Here is a 24,286-nt window from a genome sequence, read left to right as displayed (position 1 = left end):
GCAATAGAAATTTGCAAACCACCTATTAGCTTCATGATTCCAGATTTTCATGACATTTTAATCAAAGAAAAATGAAGACACCCAACACACTGTAAGTCAGGCAAATGGCCTAAAACAGGAAGAAAAGAAAAAGAAAACATCCAGAACACCAAAGAGAAAAGGCCAAAAACACATCACAAAGCCAGAGAAATCTAGTAAACAGAGAAAAAGTTATAAAACCTTCCAGCAGTGATTTTTTTAAGCAGTAAATTTCTTTATGAACAAAATGGTACAAAATTCCAAGACTTTACCATCATCTCCTGCTCAAAACGTCGGAAAATTTGCTCTCGCTGTTGCTGCAGTTTGCCATTGAGCTGCTGTTGGGCTCTTTGTTCTTCTTTTTGAAGAAATCTTAATTCCCGAAGTTCCTGACGTCTGATAAAATTTAATGGTGACAACAGAAAAAGAGGAGCAAAAATTACACCACTGAAGTAATGTTTTACAAGAAAAAACTTGAAAACTAACATTTTCTTCCAATGGAAAAGTAAAACATAACTCAAAACTAGCCAAGACTACTCATTTCTCTATTCTCAGACTCTGCAGAGACCTGAGAAGTCACAAAACCAGCTGAAATCACGTTGTTTCTCTACTCACCTAAGAAACCTCAACTCTTCGGTTTTGGAGTCACTATCAGTAACTATCTTTGACGTTGTTACACTTACTTCTACACCATCAACGACAAATTTGCGTGTTTTCTTCAAGGTTTTCTTTTGTCTTCTTGTTTCCTGAGGAAGATTTTATTTTAGTTAGGCGTTATATGGGGAATACTAGAGAAGGAAAACATATTCTTAAAAAAACAAAAACAAGAAAGGGAACTAACTGCTATGAAGACTACACACACAAAGCTGAACAGAAAGCAGTAAGACATCTCTGAAACCAATTATACCAAATACACCGCATCTGACTGTCACATGACTTTACAGATGAAACCAATCTTTTTCAAGTGAAATTATGCATTGATATGCATGTATAATTTTTATGCTACATCACAATTAGGCACAAGTGGTAATGATCAATTCACAAAAATGAGTAATTAGTACAATCTTTACATGTTAACCATCCTTTCTTCCTCTTTTTACCTTGTAGGTTCTCGGACACCTCTGTTTTTCTGTTTCAAAAACACAACGCCATTAAAAATGAATTCCTGGGGCACATCCCTCAAAAGAATTTAAATCAGCAAGTCTGAAAAGGCTGAGGCTTTTATTTTGAAAAGGCTCTCAGATAACTTTAAAACACTGCCACAACTGAGATTCAAAATTCATTTAATCAACAATATCACCAGCCCTCCTTCATTTCAGGGTCAGAGATGGAGGAGTGATTTTAGAGTTACTAGAAAGACAGCACCTCCACCACACCACCCAACGTACCAGATCTGCCAGCTAGCTTCTGCCTGAAATTCTTTATCAAGACCAAACTCTTCATTCCTCAACTGGCATCCAAATGTTTTTTAAAGGCAGAGAGAAACAACAGAAGTATGTAACACTGCTATAAACACATCTCGGTAAACATGTAAATACTGAGAACAGGTAATTACTTAGTTGTAATAGGTGGAAATGGTTAGAAAGCAGAGGGATCAAAAGGAGAATGTCAAAATACTACATTTAAAAGGCATTAGAATTTTTAAGTTGGTCTTTGGCACTTTGCAGTCTTCACCCTCTTACTGTTCTACTCTCTAGGGTTCCAGTATCCTCACACTGCTCTCCCCTAAGCCCTGGACTATGGCCACCCTATCCAGACATCTTCTAAAACCTAAAGTGGGCATGCTCCAAAATTAACCTACCTCCCTATAACCTCCAAATTTTCCATTTCTTCGGTTCCTACTAAAGCATCCACAATTAATGTCGCCTTAATTCTCAGAAATATTTGCTTTTTTTTTTGGAAAGGCTAACTGTAACTATTAAGTCTGTAAATGAACTTCAGAAAAATGGAATTTCAGGCACTGAAACAAAATAAACTAAAAACTGAAGACCATCTAAGCAATATACATGGTAATATCTGGGGCACATAGGCAGGCGGATCAGTCATGCCCTGGAGTCCTATCCCTAAGGCCAGTTCTAAGTTCCTGCTTTTCTGCCACCTGTCAATCCAGTCTCTAAGCAATCTGTGGCTTACTTGTGTCAGAATTCCATGGGATCTTTTGTTACAAACACTGATTCTCTGGCCTCACTCCATACTTCTACATAGCTCTTCCTAATGATTACCTTTTTAAGCACACTCAGATTGGAGAATTATGCTCTAACAGCTCCAAGCATTCTGGGTTTTAGTGTTTGGTTTGGTTTTCCCATAATGATTTACACAGCAGTAGAAATGGCTATGACTGAGGAGTTAAGAGTGGTCATCTGCATGGCCAGTAGTAAACCAAGGGATGTTTAAATCCTAAACATTCTTTAAAGAGATCATTCTTATAAGCCCTCTATTCTTTCAAATATTCTGATTCTTGCTAAAATTATAGCAAGAGATGTGCAGTAGGAAAATCCAAATACCAGTAAGCAATTTATTATACTATTTATATTGAGTTGGCAAAAATAGGTAGGTACTACCCAAAAATTTAATGATTACATCCAGAATCTCTCTAGTTTTATTTTTAATTGATTCCTCTCATAGCCCTGAATTTTATAGGGTTAATACTACACTGATTTAGTGTTGGTTTGTTTGAAAGTCATCAGTTTTACATAAACTCTCAACTGCCACAACAACAAAGAAAAATCCAAACACGGACCCATATACACTTACTTGTAAAGATATTGATCCACTGTCTTTAGTTTTGCTTAGGAAGCTAGAGATGGACAGATTCAAGTCAATGCTGCTATTATCAGCAGTGGAACCAGTGCCTGAATCAGTATCATTTTCCTTTTGATTCTCAGATTCTGGTAACATGGTTTCAGTTTTTGATAAAACTTCTCCTTTATTTTCTGCATCTTCAGGATTGATATTAATACTGGGTATTGGAACAGGCTGAGGTTCACTGGGCTGTGAAGCGGCAATAACTTGAGGTTCTGCTTTAACTGGCACTTCACATGGAATTTCTTTTTGCTCTGCGTCCATCTGAGCAGCGGCTTTATGAACATCCGGAGTTTCACTTTCTAAAGCTTTCTGGTCAGTATCAGTCACTACACTTCTGACCTCTGTTCCTTCAGTGCCACTTGATTCAATAATCTCAACTTCATTTGTCCCGACTTCCTCACTGGTCTCCAGTCGGTTCTCTGAACTGCTGATTAGTTGTTCCTCACCTTTCCCGTCTTCAGATTTTTTGTGTGCCTCATTAGTTTCAACTCCTTCTTCAACAGAAACTTCCCCAGTACCACCAGCCTCAGGACCCTCTGTGGACTTGATCGCTAATGTCTGGCCTACGCCACCCACTTCTTTCCCATCACTACGCTGAGCATCCTCAGCACTGCTCTCAGTTGCCCTCTGAGCAACGTCTTCTGCCTCATTTGTTCCTATCACTTTGCTTGTATCACTGATCATGTCTTTTTCAGTTTTGTCATCTTTTCCCAATTTCTCTTGGGCGTCTTCCTTTGTAAACTCAACTTCATTTTCAATTGCCTGAATATCTGCCTCTCTTTCTCCAGTCTCTTCAGAAACTAAATCCATTGCTTGAACAGTAGTATCTTCAATTTCTTCAGATTTTATAAGCTTATTTTCAAGCATTTGCTGCTTTTCCTGATCTGTTTCTTCTTCAGGTTTCAGATTCTGTTCAGTATTTGTTTCTGAAGTTATCATTACGTTATTTTCCTTTCCTTCACTGACGGAATTAATGTCCACTGCCTCATGGTCTTCTGTATCAGGAAGATTTTCAAGCTTGGGTCTCTTCTCTTCTCTTCCATTTTCCTCAATTACTGCTGCTTTACTATGAAGTTCAGCCATAGCTTCTAAATGAGTATCATTAACATGTTCATCAGTACCCACCCCAATCTTTTCAAGTTCATCACTGGTGGGTTTTTCAGTAAGAATTTTACTGTTAAATTTATCTTCAGAAGTATTACGTTCTATTTTTTCCGAGACAGATTCCAAAATACAAGCGTTTTGTGAAAGCTTATCTTCTTCAGAGCTGGCAATACTCAGGTCAGAGGAGGCACGCTTACTGGCAGGTATTGGCTAAAAAAAGATTTTATACAGTTTTAGTGTTAAAAACGTTAATTTCAAGATGATGACCAAAACAATATTTCATATATATGTGTCTGTGTATATATATATATATATGTATATAAGATGAATTCATATATATAGTGATTTAATATTTTTATTCAGTAAAATTTGATAAAATTATAAAAATAATGTAAAGAACTGACAAATCTTCACATAATAAATATGACAAAAATGGAGAGCAAGGCACAAACTTGAAAGCAAGGAGCAAACTTAATAAATCTTCACCTCTACATTAAAGGTTTTTGTATTGCTACCCAATAAATCGGGCTTCCTAGGTAGTTCCACAGTAAAGAATCCACCTGCCAATGCAGGAGACACAGGTTTGATCCGTGGGTTGGGAAGACCCTTGCAGGAGGAGATGGCAACCCACTCCAGTATTCTTGCCTGGGAAATCCCAGACAGAGAAGCCTCATGGGTTACAGTCCACGGGGCTGCCAAAGAGTCGGACACGACTGAACAACTAAACAACCACCACCCAATCAATTAATTCTTAGACATACGTGGAATCGTAACTCATAACTCAACTCTGAAAATCGCCAAAACACAACTTCCTTTTTAAACACTGACCAGGGAATTTTCTGTTTCCTCATCATCATCCTCCTCTTTGCCATCTTCAACTTCTTCTGTGACTTCAGCCTTCGCCTCCGCGATCAGCTCCCGAATTGGTTTGTTGGAATCAACAGTCACAAAAGGATGCTGTTTGATCATTAAAAAGAGCACACTCAGTAACAACTGAAATGCTTGTGGAGTGAGTTTCATATATATAAAACACATTATTATGTGGTAAAAACACTGACATGTAAATAGGAAAAATACAAACAACTTCAGATGACACTACATCTGGGATAAGACGGCGGGGAAGGGAACTGAACAGGAATGGGGCGGCCTGCAACTTTATCTCCACGTGTTTTTTAAGAATCTGAAAGAATTATGTCAAAAATGGTAATACATTACTTCTGGGTAATAGCTTCAGGTACTCTGCTGTATGTCTGAAAATTTCATAACCTAAAATCTAAATTAAAAGTAAACCAAGTTTCAAATACATTACAAGTTCTTAAAAAATAATAGTATGCTTACATCTCATATAAAACCTCAATAAAATAATTACAAAAAGCTTTAGAGTTCTGTTAAAAGTGTCTATAAACACCTGTTTGTTTTTTTTACATAGTTCTAATGTTTTTAAGAGTAAGAAGATATTTTATTCATCTCCATACTCTGCACTTAGCGTTTGGCACAGACTAAGGCCTTCCAGTGTGGAGGAAGTGAAACAAGAGAAAATGCATTTCAAGGTTATACTTGTATAGACAGAAAGGCAATGTTTCTTGCTTCTCCCTCCAGATAAACAGCAACCTAAAAACCATAATGGAGGAGCTGCACAATAACTCAACCTGCTAGTAACTGCTTCAGGACCTGTCATTCTACTTGTCTACCTCTCCTATTGTTTGACAAAATTTTATTTCAAATATTACAAACAAGTCCTGCTATAAAACAAAATTACTCAATCACTTCAACACCATTTTTTCTTAAAGTTAGCAATATTTACTGAACATTTACCCTCATTGCAAGAGACACTAAAAAAAAATTAATTAGCTCCCGGCCCCTGTCAGCAAGGTACTTGTTTTCTAGTAATGGAGAAACCGAATGGAAGTGATTGACAAAGTGGAAATAACTAAACAAAATGAAAAGAACACAAACTGAATCAGAAAAGCGTAGGAGAAATTACTTAAAAGCTAGGTAAATGCCTCTTAGTAAGGGGAGCACATGTTTGTAAAGTAAATGTTAACTACTACAATGTATCCTGTGTTTGCACGGGAAAACTGAAGGAGTCTGAATCTGTATTCATCCTAAAGAGATGCTCCAGCACTTACATGGCTTGCCACTGTCATCATACTCCTACTTTACCTGCAGTAGCTGAGATGTAGTCCACCTGGAATCCACATTCTTTTCCAAGCATTTCTTTAGAAAGTCCTTAAAATTTGAAGACCTTCAAAATAAAATTTTAATAATGACATTCTATTTTATTTTCTTGTTATTAAAATCAAAACTGTGAGAAACCATGGTTGAGTTCTATCATGTATGTAACAGTATTAACTCAGCATAAAACTAGTTCATGAGAATATTAATATTCATAAGTCATTCATTTATAAATACAAGTCACATGTATATAAGTAGGCTTACAGTTTTAAGTCACTGAGATACAGTCAAATGTTCATAAGAAAGCTAAAAATCACAAAAATTCTATTATATTAAACTCCACAAAGACAGATCACATATATGCCTCAGCTTCTCACAGAAAATACTTCTTCATGTAGAACTCCAATCACTGCTATTTTCAAATTGATGGGGAAAGTTAATTACAAGAGTTTATATGATCCTTAAGTCTCGAAAATACACCAATATCAGTTTTCTACTTCATACAACCTTTGTACCATGTACCTAAGTTTAAATACCCTTGGAAAGCTGGAAGAATAAATCTTCAAGTTTTGCTTCTTAAAAAGTTTTGTTTAGGAATATTTTACCATTTTGATGGCTGTGCTAATGTAGGGGGCTCAGATTTTGCTATTTTTAGCAGCACTCTCATTGGATTTAATTCATGATGAGGTGGTTCTATCTCAGCCATTTCTATTAAAGTGATACCCAGGGACCAAACGTCAGCTTTGTAGTCATAGGGTCTGTCCTTTGATGTTTCACACATGACTACCTCAGGAGCCATCCTATGAAGACAGAGAATTGAAAATTAAGATGTTTAACTTAAAATGGTGATCACAAACCACATAAAAGACAGACGGTATAATCAAACATGTGGACAAAATTAACAGATAGTAACTGCTGACATAACTGATGCAGCAAATCCATAAAACTGGATACATACCAATAGGGTGTGCCAATAAAGGAATCTCTCCTTTGAATTGTCCTTGTGTTTTTAGCTGATACTCCAAAATCCGCTTGAAACAAATAACCATACAAAAGTATTACTGATAGTTTTTAACCAAAGTTTGCTATATTCAACTTAAGGGAAAAGCATATCAAGTCTTTAATAAGATCACTGTTAAGAGTAAGCAAAATAGAACTGGAGTGGCAACCCACTCCAGTACTCTTGCCTGGAGAATCCCCATGGACAGAGGAGCCCGACAGGCTACATAGCCCATGGGGTTGCAAAGAGTCGGACACAACTGAGTGACTAAGCACAGCACACAAAATGGAAAGAGAAGTAACTTCCCTATTGCCCTAATTTTGACCACGCTATTTCTACCATATCCCCACCCTCCCCACAAAAAAACTGCCACAGAAAAGATTCCATCATTAATACACTTAACACCACCATCTTCACACATCTTCAGATCACAAATTCTCCAGAACTGACAAAAAAAATAGTACTTTTAAAACAGACCAATCTATCCACTTCAAAATAAATGTCAAGTAGTGCTACATGTTACAATTAAATTGAAGGACAGTTTTTCTATAGTGTGAAAGACAGAAATTATACCAAAGAAGCCTTAAATGACAGCATGCCTGCGTGCTCAATTGTGTCCGACTCTTTGGGACCCCATGGAGTGTAGACTGCCAGGCTCCTCTGTCCATGGTAGTCTCCAGGCAGGAATACTGGCATGGGTTGCCATGCCTTCCTCCAGGGGATCTTCCCAGCCATGCACTGAACCCGCCTCTCCTGCGTCTTCTGCATCGCAGGCAGATTCTTCAGTGCTGAGCCACCGGGGAAGCCCAAATGGCAGCGTATGTCTTACTAATTTCCTCATAATATTACATCATAAGAAAGAACTCAGGAACGATGCTTCCTGATTTAAATCATAGGGCACAGCAACATAACTTTATCAATTGTTTACTCCTTTTCAGCTTAGAGCTCAATCACTAACAGCAACACAAAATTGCTATTGCTGCATAAATTACCTCATGCCATATACATTTCACTCCTAAAATTTCATCTGACATGCCACAATTCTCAAAACTGAATAAATACCAAAGATCTAGTATTTGTATTCATGCCCCAAGGTCTGGCACAGAATACACACAATAAATGGCAGCTACTATCACTAATAATATATGCAATTTTAACCTCTGTGATACTTTGGCAGTAGAACTTTTAAAACTCATCAAATCCTGCCCTGTATTCTAACTATTTGTATCTATTATATAGTTTTTTCTTTTCTTTTTTTGACCAGGTAGTTCTGCTTAAAACACCTTGGTAGCTGCCTACTGCCTACAGAATGATGTTACACTTGCTAATGTGGTGTTATGAGGGCTTCCCTGGTAGCTCAGATGGTAAAGAATCTGCCTGCAATGCTGGAGACCCCAGTTACAGTTCTCAGTCAGGAAGATCCCCTGGAGAAGGGATAGGTTACCCACTCCAGTATTCTTGGGCTTCCCTGGTGACTCAGACAGTAAAGAATCGGCCTGCAATGCAGGAGACCTGGTTTGATCCCTGGGTTGGGAAGATTCCCCTGGAGGAGGGCATGGCAACCCACTCTAGTATTCTTGCCTGGAGAATCCCCATGGACAGAGGAGCAGGCTACAGTTCATGGGGGTCACAAAGAGTTGCACACAGCTGAGCGATTAAGCACACAGTCAACTCAGTATTTACTCCATTTCAGTGTTTTTTGAGAACCCATTAACAGTCTTTTAAACTTTTTTTCCCTCAACACATGACTGGGCAAGGAGGTCCAAAACCAGACCTAAACCACAAATGTCCACTGCCAACAGTCATACCTCCCTAAGTACTCTTAAGAGCAGGCGATAAACTAAGGAAGGACAAGAAGCCACCTTCATTCTTGTGCAAGGGGGAAAATTAAGGTCATTATTAAGTACTTCACAGTTCTACTTACAATAATGTGGCAGATATATGTTGGTCTGTTAAAATAGCATTTACATATTTATTTCCATTTGCAAGAATGTGATCTGATAATAAAAATTTGGTTATTGTAATGTATATATGGCTCCTGAGGATACTACGGTTCTATAATATCTGTGTATACTTAATACAATGTCACAGAAATGGAAGACATTCTGTATGCATGAATTAATGAAATAAAATGCAATTATTTTAAATGTCAACCAACGCAAAACTATTTCAGCATCCTAAATCTTCAAAAATAGTTATTTTTAATGCCATGTATTATTTTATACAAAAGTATATTGCTGTATTCAAATAAAGATTTTAGAACACTTACAGAAAACATGTACCAAAAATAGATCAAAATTATACTATTTCAAAACAAGCTACAAGACTTTAAAATATAAGACATAAAAAAGTAACATATACCAGCATTTTAAAACTCATGAATGAGGTGACAGAACACAAGAGAAATCAGAATAAAAAATCACTTTAGAAACAAAGACTAAACTAAGAGGAATGCAAGAGCAAATAAACACAACCAATTCACACCCACTATCACTTCACCCCCATTAGGATGGTTGTCATCAAAAACACAGAAAATTACAAGTGCAGGTAAGGAGGTAGAAAAATTGGAACCCCTGCACATTGCTATGGAAATGTAAATTTGTGCAACCACTGTGGAAAATGGTACGATGGTTCTTCAAAAAATTAAACATAGAATTACCATACAACCTGGGTATCTGCCCAAAAGAAATGAAGGCAGGAACTCAAAACAGATATTATACACCCATGTTCGTAACAGCATTATTCACAGAAGCCCAAAGGTGGAAGCAACCAAAGTGTCCACCAATGGATGAATGAGTAAGTCAGACATGGCGTATACATATGCTGGTAACAGAATACTAGTCAGCCTTAAAAAGGCAGAAAATTAACACATGAATTTGAATAGGACATATGTAGGAATTCAGAAGAGCCTTGCTCTGTTTTTTGGAAAGGCCTAGAAGGAAGGCCAGTCCAGAAACTATAAGTATACTTGACACTCAGGCTGTGGTCTTAAAATACCATGTCCTAATAAATGGAAGAATACAAAACCACGCAGACTCTTGCCAAAAAGTCTTTGGATTTCTCTGCAAATTAAGGGAAATACAGAGAGGAACTTACTGACGTCATCAGGAGTATGCAGCCAGTAAAACGCAAGATAAGAAAAACTACAGGTCCAACAGCTCAGGTCGCACAGACAAGTGTTTCTCAACTCCTTTTTTAACCTCTCCTAAAGAGCCTTTGCAGACATTTTTCCCCAGTCCTCTCTCTCATGAAATTTTAATGTCACAGATATACTGTATATCTGTTCATGTACTATCAGTGGGCCTTTGGAGGGTCACAACCATGGTAATACGAAGCTTTTCTTTCTTTCTTTGAGAAAGCATGCCCTGAACATGCATGCCACAGATAAAACATAAAGAGAAGAAAGGAGTGGTGGGGAGGGGGATGGGGGGCATGAGCCATACATTAAAAGAGACTTAAAAGAAAAAGCAGGCTTTAAACATGGACAAGTCTAAACTCTAAAGTCAAGAGATGAACACTGGGTGATAGGGCCATCAAGAAACACAGGGAAGTGATTACCATAAAGGTTAGTATACAGGGTACCTGTGGAGAAGAGAAGGACAGTGACTTGAGATGAGGCACGTGACGCAGCTCCTAAGGTGCCTGCTGCTGCTAAGTCGCGTCAGTCGTGTCCGACTCTGTGCGACCCCATAGACGGCAGCCCACCAGGCTCCCCCGTCCCTGGGATTCTCCAGGCAAGAACACTGGAGTGGGATGCCATTTCCTTCTCCAATGCATCAAAGTGAAAAGTGAAAGTGAAGTCGCTCAGTCATGTCCGACTCTTAGTGACCCCATGGACTGCAGCCCACCAGGCTCTTCCGTCCATGGGATTTTCCAGGCAAGAGTACTGGAGTGGGTGGCCGGTGCCTGACATATTTCTATTTCTTTATCTAAGTGGTGATTACAAAGCTATTGTGTACAGAGCTACAAGTCAATAAGCTACACAACTCTTAACGTGGTTTCCTGTATTTATTTCTCAAAAAAATATTTAAAATTTAGTAGTATATCAAAGTATACATGCTTAGAGGCCATGACAAAGCAAAGTGAACTGTGATCACTGGTATCAGCATGGCCTTTGGATATATTCTGTCCTTTTAATATCTGTCCAAAATACTCAAATTTAGGCTTCATCACCAGAGTTTTTTTATAATTCATATCTTGGGGATCTGTATCTTCCATCTGTATGTGTATATATGAAATTCATTAATTTCCCATCTAAAGTTTATATCTATTCCTCCTTATGAAATTATCATTTATTCCCTCAGTGCAAAAAAAAAAAACTATTTTCAATCTTATACTTCATTTAGCATCTTTTTTACACTTAGTTACTTTGTGAGTTTAGCCAAGATACCATATCTACAAAATAGAATATAAAACTAAAGAGGGAAAAAGAAAACAACTAGATGAGTTCTGGAAATGAAGACAAAACTAAGTGGTTTTATATAATGTGTCATTTTCTAAATGTATTATATTTATAAATATTAATTCTACATATAACAATTTAAGGGAAAAATTATTAGGCAGTCTTTTAAAAGTGTGTCTTTTTAAAAATAACAATCCATCCTTTCTTATTGTTTAAAGAGTCTTTATATCAGGTGCCTATACTTAGAAATTCTGGGAGTTAATGAATAATTATTTACCCAAGTTTTTTTTTTTTTTTGGCCTCACCGCATGAGGCCAGGAGGATCTTAGTTCAGGCCAGGAGGTCTTGCAGGATCTTAGTTTCCAGGCCACTGGCAATGAAAGCACCAAATCTTAACCACTGGACTGCAAGGGAATTCCCGCCAAGGAAGTATTTTAAAAATTGCTACTGCTGTTTAATCACTAAGTCGTGCCTGATTCTTTGCAACCCCATGGAATGCAGCCCACCAGGCCCTTCTGTCCATGGGACTTCCCAGGCAAGAATATTGGAGTGGGTTGCCATTTCCTTCTCCAGGGGATCTTCCCAACCCAGGGATCGAACCCACATCTCCTGTTTGGCAGGCGGATTCTTTCCACTGCACCACCTGGGAAGCCTCAATTTAAAAAATTAACATGAAGTAATTCTCCATGTTTTACATATTTTAACGTAATTCTCTGTTTCACATATTAATATTTGAGTCATAACAGAACAATATTAAGTAACAGACATACAGGGAGAAATCTCAAAGCATAAAGTCAAACGTTTTATCTAAAAGAATAAACTTACCCAACTTAATATCTCCATCTAAAGTAAAAAGAATGTTGCCAGCCTTTAGATCTCTGTGGATGATTTTATTATCATGTAAGTAGTTCAAAGCTTCTAAAGTCTGCTTACAAACTACTTGTATTTGGGACTCAGTTAATGGTCTCTCAAGCTCTGCAACGAAAAAGTAAACAAATAAGCATTTTTGTACCATGAAAGTGTATCAGCAGGCTATATACCTTTAATACCTTTATTGTCACTGTTGAAGATTATATACAATGAAATGTTTTTTTAAAAAGTGTAACAAATATTACTGTCTTCACATATTATCAGTTCAATTCAGTTCAGTTGCTCACCCGTGTCGGACTCTTTACGACCCTATGAATTGCAGCACGCCAGGCCTCCCTGTCCATTACCAACTCCCAGAGTTTACTCAAACTCATGTCCATCAAGTTGGTGATGTCATCCAGCCATCTCATCCTCTGTCATCCCCTTCTCCTCCTGCCCCCAATCCCTCCCAGCATCAGAGTCTTTTCCAATGAGTCAACTCTTCACATGAGGCAGCCAAAGTACTGGAGTTTCAGCTTCAGCATCAGTCCTTCCAATGAACACCCAGGACTGATCTCCTTTAGGATGGACTGGTTGGATCTCCTTGCAGTCCAAAGGACTCTCAAGAGTCTTCTCCAACACCACAGTTCGAAAGCATCGATTCTTCGGCACTCAGCTTTCTTCACAGTTCAACTTTCACATCCATACATGACTACTGGAAAAATCATAGCCTTGACTAGACAGACCTTTGTTGGCAAAGTAATGTCTCTGCTTTTGAATATGCTATCTAGGTTGGTCATAACTTTCCTTCCAAGGAGCAAGAATCTTTTAATTTCATGGCTGCAATCACCATCTGCAGTGATTTTGGAGCCCCAGAAAATAAAGTCTGACACTGCTTCCATTGTTTCTCCATCTCTTTGCCTTGAAGTGATGAGACCAGATGCCATGATCTTAGTTTTCTGAATGTTGAGCTTTATGACAACTTTTTCACTCTCCTCTTTCACTTTCATCAAGAGGCTCTTTAGTTCCTCTTCACTTTCTGCCATGAGGGTGGTGTCATCTGCATATCTGAGGTTATTGATATTTCTCCCGGCAATCTTGATTCCAGCTTATGCTTCTTCCAGCCCAGCATTTCTCGTGATGTACTCTTCATATAAGTTAAATAAGCTGGGTGACAATATACAGCCCTGACGTATTCCTTTTCCTATTTGGAACCAGTCTGTTGTTCCATGTCCAGTTCTAACTGTTGCTTCCTGACCTGCATATAGGTTTCTCAAGAGGCAGGTCATCCTGGAATGTGAAGTCAAGGGGGCCTTAGAAAGTATCACTATGAACAAAGCTAGTGGAGGCGATGGAATTCCAGTGGAGCTATTTCAAATCCTGAAAGATGATGCTGTGAAAGTGCTGCACTCAATATGCCAGCAAATTTGGAAAACTCAGCAATGGCCACAGGACTGGAAAAGGTCAGTTTTCATTCCAATTCCAAAGAAAGGCAATGCCAAAGAATGTTCAAACTACCGCACAATTGCACTCATCTCACATGCTAGTAAAGTAATGCTCAAAATTCTCCAAGCCAGGCTTCAGCAATACGTGAACCATGAACTTCCAGGTGTTCAAGCTGGTTTTAGAAAAGGCAGAGGAACCAGAGATCAAATTGCCAACATCCGCTGGATCATGGAAAAAGCAAGAGAGTTCCAGGAAAACATCTATTTCTGCTTTATTGACTATGCCAAAGCCTTTGACTGTGTGGATCACAATAAACTGTGGAAAATTCTGAAACAGACAGAAATATCAGACCACCTGACCTGCCACTTGAGAAACCTATATGCAGGTCAGGAAGCAACATTTAATTTTAAAATTTCATTATGGTCTAGTCAAGGCTATGGGTTTTCCAGGGGTCATGTATGGATGTGAAAGTTGGACTGTGAAGAAGGCTGAGCGCCGAAGTATTGATGCTTTTGAACTGTGGTGTTGGAGAAGACTCTTGAGAGTCCCCTGGACTGCAAGGAGACCCAACCAGTCCATTCTGAAGGAGATCAGCCCTGGGATTTCTTTGGAAGGAATGATGCTAAAACTGAAACTCCAGTACTTTGGCCACCTCATGCGAAGGGTTGACTCATTGGAAAACACTCTGATGCTGGGAGGGATTGGGGGCAGAAGGAGAAGGAGACAACAGAGGATGAGATGTCTGGATAGCATCACAGACTCGATGGACGTGAGTCTGAGTGAACTCCGGGAGATGGTGATGGACAGGGATGCCTGGCGTGCTGCGATTCATGGGGTCGCAAAGAGTCGGACACGACTGAGCTACTGAACTGAACTGAAGAATACAAAAATAATTAGGCTAATTTAACTTACTGAATGTTACTTGACAATAAGATAAATATACATGTATAAATGTTTGAAATCCACTGACTTTTTTTAAAGTATCATTTAAGATATAAATGTAAGGAACAAAAAGGCATTTACCAAGCATCACAGCATCCACTGCTCCACCAGCACAGAATTCAATGAGGATCTGCAGGCAAATAAAAAAGCACACGTCTAACACAACACTGACTCTGAGTATTTTTCCTTCGAGCTAGCAAAAAAGATAGATAAATAGCTATCAAATAACCTAAGTTACATAAACAATACTATGCTAACAACCATAAAGGCTTTCTTTGTAAACAGAGTTATAAGTCTTGCTATCCATGTGAGAAAGCACAAAGGGAGCACACTGTGGAAGTATGCACACCTCTGTTCACCGCCACCTGTAGTGCCCCAGGCTCTCTAAAATTACCAGGTACAGAATTTTTATTAAGGGCCATATTATACATCCATTTCCTCACCACTCAAAGACTTTATAATCTCCTTTTTTAAGGTAATTATTGTGGGTTAAATGAACAAGTATATTTTTTAACTTTACTAACAGGAATACATCCTGAAAGGTTGCTTTTAGTTTTTCTAAAAACTTGGGGAAAACATACACAAGAGCTTCAGATACTAGCTCACTTATCACTTCCCACTGGATGCCTTCCCAAACCTCCCTGGTACACATCACCATGCATTTTTCCTTCCTAATCCTCGTCACTGCTTCCATTTTGTATTTTTATGATTCTTCAATTAACTCATGTCTCTCTCTCCCTCCCACTGTCCCTCACAGTTGTCTAGCTGTTTCTGTTAATTACATAGCGTAACAAATTGTATAGATTCATAGTTTTTTCTCCTCTATAGAACACCACTTTATTTTTTACAGGAGCTTATTTTTTTACAATAAGTTGTTTTTCAAATTCATTATATGATATGAAAAATAATTTGGGAGACAGATCATTATTATCCTGGAGTGGAGTAAACAGACTAATAAAGATTAACTGATTTATTCAAGCTCCTGCCTAGCATCACCAAAATAAAAAAGGAAAGCTCTTTTGATTCGCAACCAGGTATAGCTTATACTATCTACTCTTCTTTTGTAATACTTTGCTTATTTCTTCAAGAAGACAAACTAAAACTCCACTGAAAAAAGTCCTCTTGATTAAATTAGTGTTGGTGCAGAGCAAGTGACTGAGTGCTTATTATGAATATTAACATTTTATTTATATATTTATGCCTAACATTTTCTAAAAATGAATAAAAATTTTACATACAGACCTGGCCAAAACAAAAGAAATGTTAAAAAAAAATTTTAATACTTAAATGTAAATTAAGAAATTAATATAAGACACTTCAAACTAACATTAAAAAACAAATAAATAAATTAAAGACCTGGGGAGAAAAAAAAAAGAATTGAAAGAAAGAAAGAAGTTCCAACTGGGAAAAAAATATTAATTCAAAACAAAAAAGGACTCTAATTCCATTATTTAGGAAATTTAAAATTCTTCACCAAGTTTCTACATTTCGGTCCGATGTCAAACATGAAATATAGTATTCTGAAACACACATCTCAACACCTGCTGAAGCTAAGGATACGTTGCTGTGTTGTTAATCACCCTCTCATCAATGGGTCAATTCTTGTTCAAGTAGCATAAGTAACTGAACAGAAGAGGTAGTCAAAAAAAAGGTCTACACAACTTATAAATCTCTTTAGGACAATTACTTATTTTGGCTATTCCTACAGATTAACCAAAAATACTTACCCAAAGATTATTCTCATAATAGAAGGCATCTAGAAGCTTGACTATATTAGGGTGATCACAAGATGCTAATATGTCAATTTCAACCATGTAGTCTTCAAGTTCTTCTTCAGATTTGGTGTCAATCACCTTTGCAGCAGCTAAAACATTGGTCTCTTTATTCTGAGCCTAAAAACAAAAGTATCATTATGTCCACGATTACAATGCATAGTTGCTTTATAAATATAATAATTTTTTAATCAACTTTATTTTTTGTTTTCAGTTCACAGCAAATCTAAGCAGGAAGTACAGTGCAGTTCAGTTCAGTCACTCATTCATGTCTGACTCATTGTGACCCCATGGACTACAGCATGGCAAGCCTCCCTGTCCATCACCAGCTCCTGGAGTTCACTCAAACTCATGTCCATTGAGTCGGTGATGCCATCCAACCATATCATTCTCTGTCATCCCCTTCTCCTGCTCTCAATCTTCCCCAACATCAAGGTCTTTTCAAATGACTCAGTTCTTCACAGCAGGTGGCCAAAGTATTGGAGCTTCAGTTTCAGCATCAGTCCTTCCAATGAATATTCAGGACTGATTTCCTTTAGGACAGACTGGTTGGATCTCCTTGCAGTCCAAGGGACTCTCAAGAGTCTTCTCCAACTCCACAGTTCAAAAGCATCAATTCTTCGGCTCTCAGCATTCTTCACAGTCCAACTCTCACATCCATACATGACTCCTGGAGAAACCATAGCCTTGACTAGACGGACCATGGTTGGCAAAGTAATGCCTCTGTTTTTAATATGCTGTCTAGGTTGGTCATAACTTTCCTTCCAAGGAGCAAGAATCTTTTAATTTCATGGCTGAAGTCATCATCTGCAGCGATTTTGGAGCCCAAGAAAATAAAGTCTCTCACTGTTTCCACTGTTCCCCCATCTATTGCCATGAAGTGATGGGACCAGATGCCATGATCTTAGTTTTCTGAAGGTTGAGTTTTAAAACCAACTTTTTCACTCTCCTCTTTCACTTTCATCAAGAGGCTCTTTAGTTCTTCTTCACTTTCTGCCATAAGGGTGTTGTCATCTGCATATCTGGGGTTATTGTTATTTCTCCCAGCAATCTTGATTCCAGCCTGTGCTTCATCCAGCCCAGCGGTTCTCATTATGTACTCTGCATACAAGTTAAATAAGCAGGGTGACAATAAACAGCCTTGATGTACTACTTGCCCTATTTGGAACAAATCTGTTGCTCCATGTCGATTTCTAACTGTTGCTTCCTGACCTACATACAGATTTCTAAAGAGGCAGGTCAGGTGGTCTGGTATTTCCATCTCTTCAAGAATTTTCCACAGTTTATTGTGATCCACAGTCAAAGGTTTTGGCATAGTCAATAAAGCAGAAATAGATGTTTTCCTGGAACTCTCCTGCTTTTTTGATGATCCAACGGACGTTGGCAATTTGATCTCCGGTTCCTCTGCCTTTTCTAAAACCAGCTTGAACGTCTGGAAGTTCACGGTTCATATACTGTTGAAGCCTGGCTTGGAGAATTTTGAGCATTACTTTACTAGCGTGTGAGATGAGTGCAACTGTGTGGTAGTTTGAGCATTCTTTGGCATTGCTTTTCTTTGGGATTGGAATGAAAACTGACCTTTTCCAGTCCTGTGGCCATTGCTGAGTTTTCCAAATTTGCTGGCATATTGAGTGCAGCACTTTCACAGCATCATCTTTTAGGATTTGAAATAGCTCAACTGGAATTCCATCACTTCTACTAGCTTTGCTCGAAGTGACGCTTCCTAAGGCCCACTTGACTTCGCATTCCAGGATGTCTGGCTCTAGGTGAGTGATCACACCATCGTGATTATCTGGGTCGTGAAGATCTTTTTTGTACAGTTCTTCTGTGTATTCTTGCCACCTCTTCTTAATATTTTCTGCTTCTGTTAGGTCCATACCATTTCTGCCCTTTACTGTGCCCATCTTTGCATGAAATGTTCCCTTGGTATCTCTAATTTTCCTGTAGAGATTTCTATCCCATTCTATTGTCTTCCTCTATTTCTTTGCATTGATTGCTGAGGAAGGCTTTCTTATCTTTGCTTGCTGTTCTTTGGAACTCTGCATTCAAATGGGTATATCTTTCCTTTCTCCTTTGCCTTTCGCTTCTCTTCTATTCACAGCTATTTGTAAGGCCTCCTCAGACAACCATTTTGCCTTTTTGCATTTCTTTTCCTTAGGGATGGTCTTGATCCGTGCCTCCTGTACAATGTCACTATCCTCTGGTCCACAGTTCTTCAAGCACTCTGTCAGATCTAATCCCTTGTATCCACTTCTCACTTCCACTGTATAATCGTAAGGGATTTGATTTAGGTCATACCTGAATGGCCTAGTGGGTTTCCCTACTTTCTTCAAGTCTGAATTTGGCAATAAGGAGTTCATGATCTGAGCCACAGTCAGCTCCTAGGCTTGTTTTTGTTGACTGTATAGAGTTTCTCCATCTTTTGCTGCAAAGAATAGAATCAATCTGCTTTCAGTATCGACCATCTGGTGATGTCCACGTGCAGAGTCTTCTCTTGTGTTGTTGGAAGAGGGTGTTTGCCATGACCAGTACATTCTCTTGGCAAAACTCTCTTAGCCTTTGCCCTGCCTCATTCTGTACTCCAAGGCCAAATGCGCCTGTTACTCCAGGTATTTCTTGACTTCCTACTTTGCATTCCAGTCCCCTATAATGAAAAGGACATCTTTTTTGGAGTGTTAGTTCTAGAAGGTCTTGAAGGTCTTCACAGAAACGTTCAGCTTCTTCAGCATTGCTGGTTGGGGCACAGACTTGGATTACTGTGATATTGAATGGTTTGCCTTGGAAATGAACAGAGATCATTCTGTTATTTTTGAGACTGCATCCAAGTACTGCATTGTGACTCTTTTGTTGACTATGATGGCTACTCCCTTTCTTCTAACAGATTCTTGCCCACAGTAGTAGATATAATGTACAGAAAAGTAGATATAATGTAGCAGAAAGTACAAAGAAAAAAAAAAAAAAAAGAAAGTACAAAGAGCTTCCATATACAACCCTTCCCTGTTCATGCACAGCCTTCCCCACTACCAACATTCTGCACCAGAGTGGTACATTTGCTAAAGCTGAGGAATCTATATTGACACATCATCATTATCTGAAGTGCACTGTTTACATTAGGATGAACTCCTGGTGTGCCTTCTATGGGTCTGGAGAAAATACATGATATGTATCTACCATGTTAATATCATACAGAGTAGTTTCACTGCCCTAAAGATCTCTATGCTCGGCCTATTCACCCCACTCTTTCTCCTAACCCCTCCCCTGATCTCTTTACTGTCTCCACCGTTTTCTGTTTTTCGTACAGTATGTAGCCTTTTCAGATTGGCTTCTTTCACTGAGTAACATGCATTTACGATTCCTCCACATCTTTCCATGGTTTGATACCTAATTTCTTTTTAGTGCTAAATAATAGTTGGATACACCGATGTAGTAGGCATGTTTATTCATTCACCAACTGAAGGCATCTTGGTTGTTTCCAAGTTTTAGCAATGATGAATAAAGCTGCTATAAACATCTGCATGCAACTTTTTGTGTGGATTTAAGTTTTCAACTTCTCTGAGTAAGTACAAAGGAGCAGAATTACTGGATCATACGGTAAAATTAAGTGTATAGTATACCACCTTCCCTGGTAGCTCAGACAGTAAAGCATCTGCCTACAAGGCGGGAGACCCAGGCTCAATCCCTGGGTTGGGAAGAACCCCTGGAGAAGGAAATGGCAACCCACTCCAGTACTCTTGCCTGGAAAATCCCATGGACTGAGGAGCCTGGTAGGCTACAGTCCATAGGGTTGCAAAGAGTAGGACACGACTGAGCAACTTCACTTCACTTCAAAAGTATGTGTAGTTTTGCAAGATACTGACAAACTGTCTTCTAAAGTGGGAAACAGTGGAAATAGTGAGACTTCATTTTTTGGGCTCCAAAATAACTGCAGATGGTGACTGCAGCCATGAAATTAAAAGATGCTTGCTCCTTGGAAGAAAAGTTATGACCAACCTAGACAGCATATTAGAAAACAAAGACATTACTTTACCAACAAAGGTCCATCTAGTCAAAACTATGGTTTTTCCAGTAGTCATGTATGGATGTGAGAGTTGGACTATAAAGTCCAACTTTTTTTGAACTCCAAAAAATTGATGCTTTTGTACTATACTGTTGGAGAAGACTCTTGAGAGTCCCTTGGACTGCAAGGAGACCCAACCAGTCCATCCTAAAGGAACTCAGTCCTGAGTATTCACTGGAAGGACTGATGCTGAGGCTGAAACTCCAATACTTTGGCCACCTGATGCAAAGAGCTGACTCATTGGAAAAGCCCCTGATGCTGGGAAAGATTAAGGGCAGAAGGAGAAGGGGATGACAGAGGAGATGGTTGGATGGCATTACCGACTGGATGGACATGGGTTTGAGTAAACTCCACGAGTTGGTGATGAACAGGGAGGCCTGGTGTACTACAGTCCAGGGTCTCAAAGAGTCGGACACGACTGAGCAACTGAAGTGAACTCAAAGTGGCTATACTATTTTGTATTCCAAACAGCAATGACTGAGAGTTCCTGTTGCTCCAATAGTCTAGTAGTCATGTATGGATGTGAGAGTTGGACTATTAAGAAAGCTGAGAGCTTAAGAATTGATGCTTTTGAACTGTGGTGTTGGAGAAGACTCTTGACAGTCCCTTGGATGGCAAGGATATCCAACCAGTCCATCCTAAAGGGATCAGTCCTGAATATTCTTTGGAAGGACTGATGCTGAAGCTGAAACTCCAATACTTTGGCCACCTGATGCGAAAAACTGACTCACTGGAAAAGACCCTGATGCTGGGAAAGATTGAAGGTGGGAGGAGAAGGGGATGACAGAGGATGAGATGGTTGGATGACATCACTGACTCAATGGACATGAGTTAGAATAAACTCCAGGAGCTGGTGATGGACAGAGAGGCCTGGCGTGCTGCAGTCCATGGGGTAGCAGAGAGTCGGTCACAACTTGAGTGACTGCACCAAACTGTTGCTCCTCACCCTTGCCCGCATTGGTTGTGCTGGTGGAGGTTTCTGTCATTCTAATACGTGTGTAGTGGTATCCGCTTCTTTAAATTTACAACTCCCTAATGACAGACGATGTTGAGCATCTTTTCATATGCTTATTGGCCATCTGAATATCTTCTTTGGTGAGATGCCCAAATCTTTGGGCTATATTTTAATCAGACCACAGATTTTCAAACTGTTGAGTTTCAAGAATTCTTAATATATTTTAAATTACAGTCCTTTATCAGATATGTCATTTGCAAACACTTTCTCCCAGTCAGTGGCTTATCTTCTCATTCTCTGTTATACTTATTTTTTAAAGGTAGTCTAAACATAAATATTAACAGATACATGCTAAGTGCTTAATACAGACAGAATTTCAAGTTGCAGGTTCTACTGGATCAGACTGTTAGGGTTCAAATTATGATTTTGCCACTTAATAACTACGTTAAGCAACTTACAAAATCCTTCTCTTAGACTTAGCTTCCTCATCAATAAAATGTACTTACAACTCACAAGTTTGTGAGAATTAATATAACAGATATTTGCCAAGGGAAAAAATACATGTAAACATTTAATACACTGCCTGCCATTCATAGTAAAAAGAATTCAAAAATGTTACCTGGAATTATTACTATTATTTGTTAATCCTCAAAATGATACCATGATATATTAGCATTCCTGCTTTAAAGAAGGATAAACTTAGAGAGATTAAAATGCTTCCACAAGGCCAGGAAGAAGAAAGAGGCAGAATCGAGATTCAAATCCAGGCTGTTTCCAAAACTCTTTCTTTATCTTAATCATTACCCTTCCTAGTTTCCCTATATTTCCATCAGTTTAATCATTTTTCATTGTTTTTAGCACTTTAACTTTTCCATTTTCTTTCTTTAACTGAATAACTTCTCACTTCCATTTATTACAAAGGGAAGGTTTCCAAATGTGTAGCAGAAGTCAAGATCGTTATTTTAAAGTTAGGAATCAAATCATAAAATACTAACTGAAGTGAAGTCGCTCAGTCGTGTCCAACTCTTTGCAACCCCATGGACTGTAGCCTGCCAGGCTTCTCTGTCTATGGGATTCTCCAGGCAAGAATACTAGAGTGGGTTGCCATTTTCTTCTCCAGGAGACATTCCCGACCCAGGGATTGAACCCGGGTCTCCCGCATTGTAGGCAGACGCTTTACCGTCTGAGCCACCAGGGAAGTCAAAAATACTAACTAGGTTTTTTAAAAAATTACACGGACAGAGGAGTCTGGTGGACCACAGTTCACGGAGTTGCAGAGCCAGACAAAACGACCGAGCACACACACAAAGGTCTTTAAAGGAGATTTTCAACATTATGCATGTTACCATCACTTCAGCAAATCTATAATTTTATAAGAAAAAACAGCAAACTTTCAAAAGCTAGTAATAAGTGTCTTAATAAATAAATGCCCAATTCCATTTTAATAATTTATAAGGAGAAAATTTTATAAAATAAATATATATATGCAGAAAACATTCACCAAAGCACTGTTTATAATAAAGAAAACTTAATCAGCCTAAATGTCCATTAACAAAAACCTACTTAAATCATTCAGTATGCTTCTATAATGGAGAATTATGCAACCATTAAAATTAACTGACTAATCAATTAATATTTCTTAAGATAGAACAAAAACCACAATATATTTCTGAATGGAAGAAAAGCAACTTACTAAACAGGAAATGTATGCAATTTTACAAAAACTACACATCCACTTTTACATAGGGATAGCTATATAAGAAATACTTGGAAAGACATCATTGGGGGATGGCAGTTTCACGCGCCTTTGACTTTCTCTGTAGTTTTCACACTGTTTACATTTTTTAATGGACATGTATTATTTTTATAGAGGCAATAAGGTACTAAAACATCAGTCTACGGGATATTTCTTAGGGATCTATTACCTAATCTTGGAGATGACGATGGAAGAACAATTAAACTAGGTATAAGCTTCTATGTGGGAATTCTCCTGGTATACTCTGCTTCATTTTACCTCCTTAGGTTAAAACAGAGGTAGAAATTAATGCTAATTACTAACAAAGTAACCCTAATATTTAGGGTTCAGAGAATGGTGGTGTAGTCACCAAGTCATGTCAGATTCTCTGTGACCCCAGGGACTGTGGCCCACCAGGCTCCTCTGTTCATGTATTTTCCAAGCAAGAATATGGATTGGAGAAGGAAATGGCAACCCACTCCAGTGTTCTTGCCTGGAGAATCCCAGGGACGGGGGAGCCTGGTGGGCTGCCGTCTATGGGGTCACACAGAGTCGGATACGACTGAAGCGACGTAGCAGCAGCAGCAGCCATTTCCTTCTCCAGGAGATCTTCCCCACCCAGGGATCGAAAGCTGGTCTCCCACATCGCACACGGATTCTTTACTGACTGAGCTACCAGGGAAGCCCATTATCTTATGTTCTGCAAAGAAAGAAAAACTGCTAATAAACTATGACAGAAGTTTGTCACTTAGAATTTTCACATTATTCCTTTTTAAGAGCTCTTTTGGATAGATCTAGAGAAAAACTGCTATTGCATATTATCTTTGTAAATACAGGAAAAATAAAACGCTTCACAGTTGACTCTTCTGAGTCACTTTTTCACTCAGAATTATCTAATATCTGTGTTTTCACACAATATTATCCTCTGGTCACGAAAAGCTTTGGTGATACAGCATTTCTTTAAAAAGTATTCCTCTGCTACTGTCTAGAAAATTTTCTTTGAACACTACCTCCTATTTTGAAATC

The 24,286-nt window shown here is 38.6% G+C and overlaps 1 protein-coding gene across 2 annotated transcripts in view; it reads right to left on the bottom strand.

Annotated features, from left to right (window-relative positions):
• SLK (STE20 like kinase) overlaps positions 1-24,286 on the bottom strand; it is a 61,501-nt gene that overhangs the window by 21,962 nt on the left and 15,253 nt on the right. For both annotated transcript variants that reach the window (XM_004020168.5, XM_004020169.5), the window contains exons 2-11: positions 16,469-16,633; positions 14,823-14,871; positions 12,330-12,479; positions 7,061-7,133; positions 6,708-6,902; positions 6,091-6,172; positions 4,756-4,884; positions 2,773-4,137; positions 634-764; positions 291-414 (exon numbers count right to left, since the gene is read on the bottom strand). In XM_004020168.5, the coding sequence (XP_004020217.2) occupies positions 291-414; positions 634-764; positions 2,773-4,137; positions 4,756-4,884; positions 6,091-6,172; positions 6,708-6,902; positions 7,061-7,133; positions 12,330-12,479; positions 14,823-14,871; positions 16,469-16,633 (2,463 nt within the window). The remainder of the gene's footprint in view (positions 1-290; positions 415-633; positions 765-2,772; positions 4,138-4,755; positions 4,885-6,090; positions 6,173-6,707; positions 6,903-7,060; positions 7,134-12,329; positions 12,480-14,822; positions 14,872-16,468; positions 16,634-24,286) is intronic.

This window comes from Ovis aries, chromosome 22 (assembly GCF_016772045.2).
Source record: "Ovis aries strain OAR_USU_Benz2616 breed Rambouillet chromosome 22, ARS-UI_Ramb_v3.0, whole genome shotgun sequence".
NCBI classification, from domain to species: Eukaryota; Metazoa; Chordata; class Mammalia; order Artiodactyla; family Bovidae; genus Ovis; species Ovis aries.
This window is presented reverse-complemented; position numbering and strand designations above follow the sequence as displayed.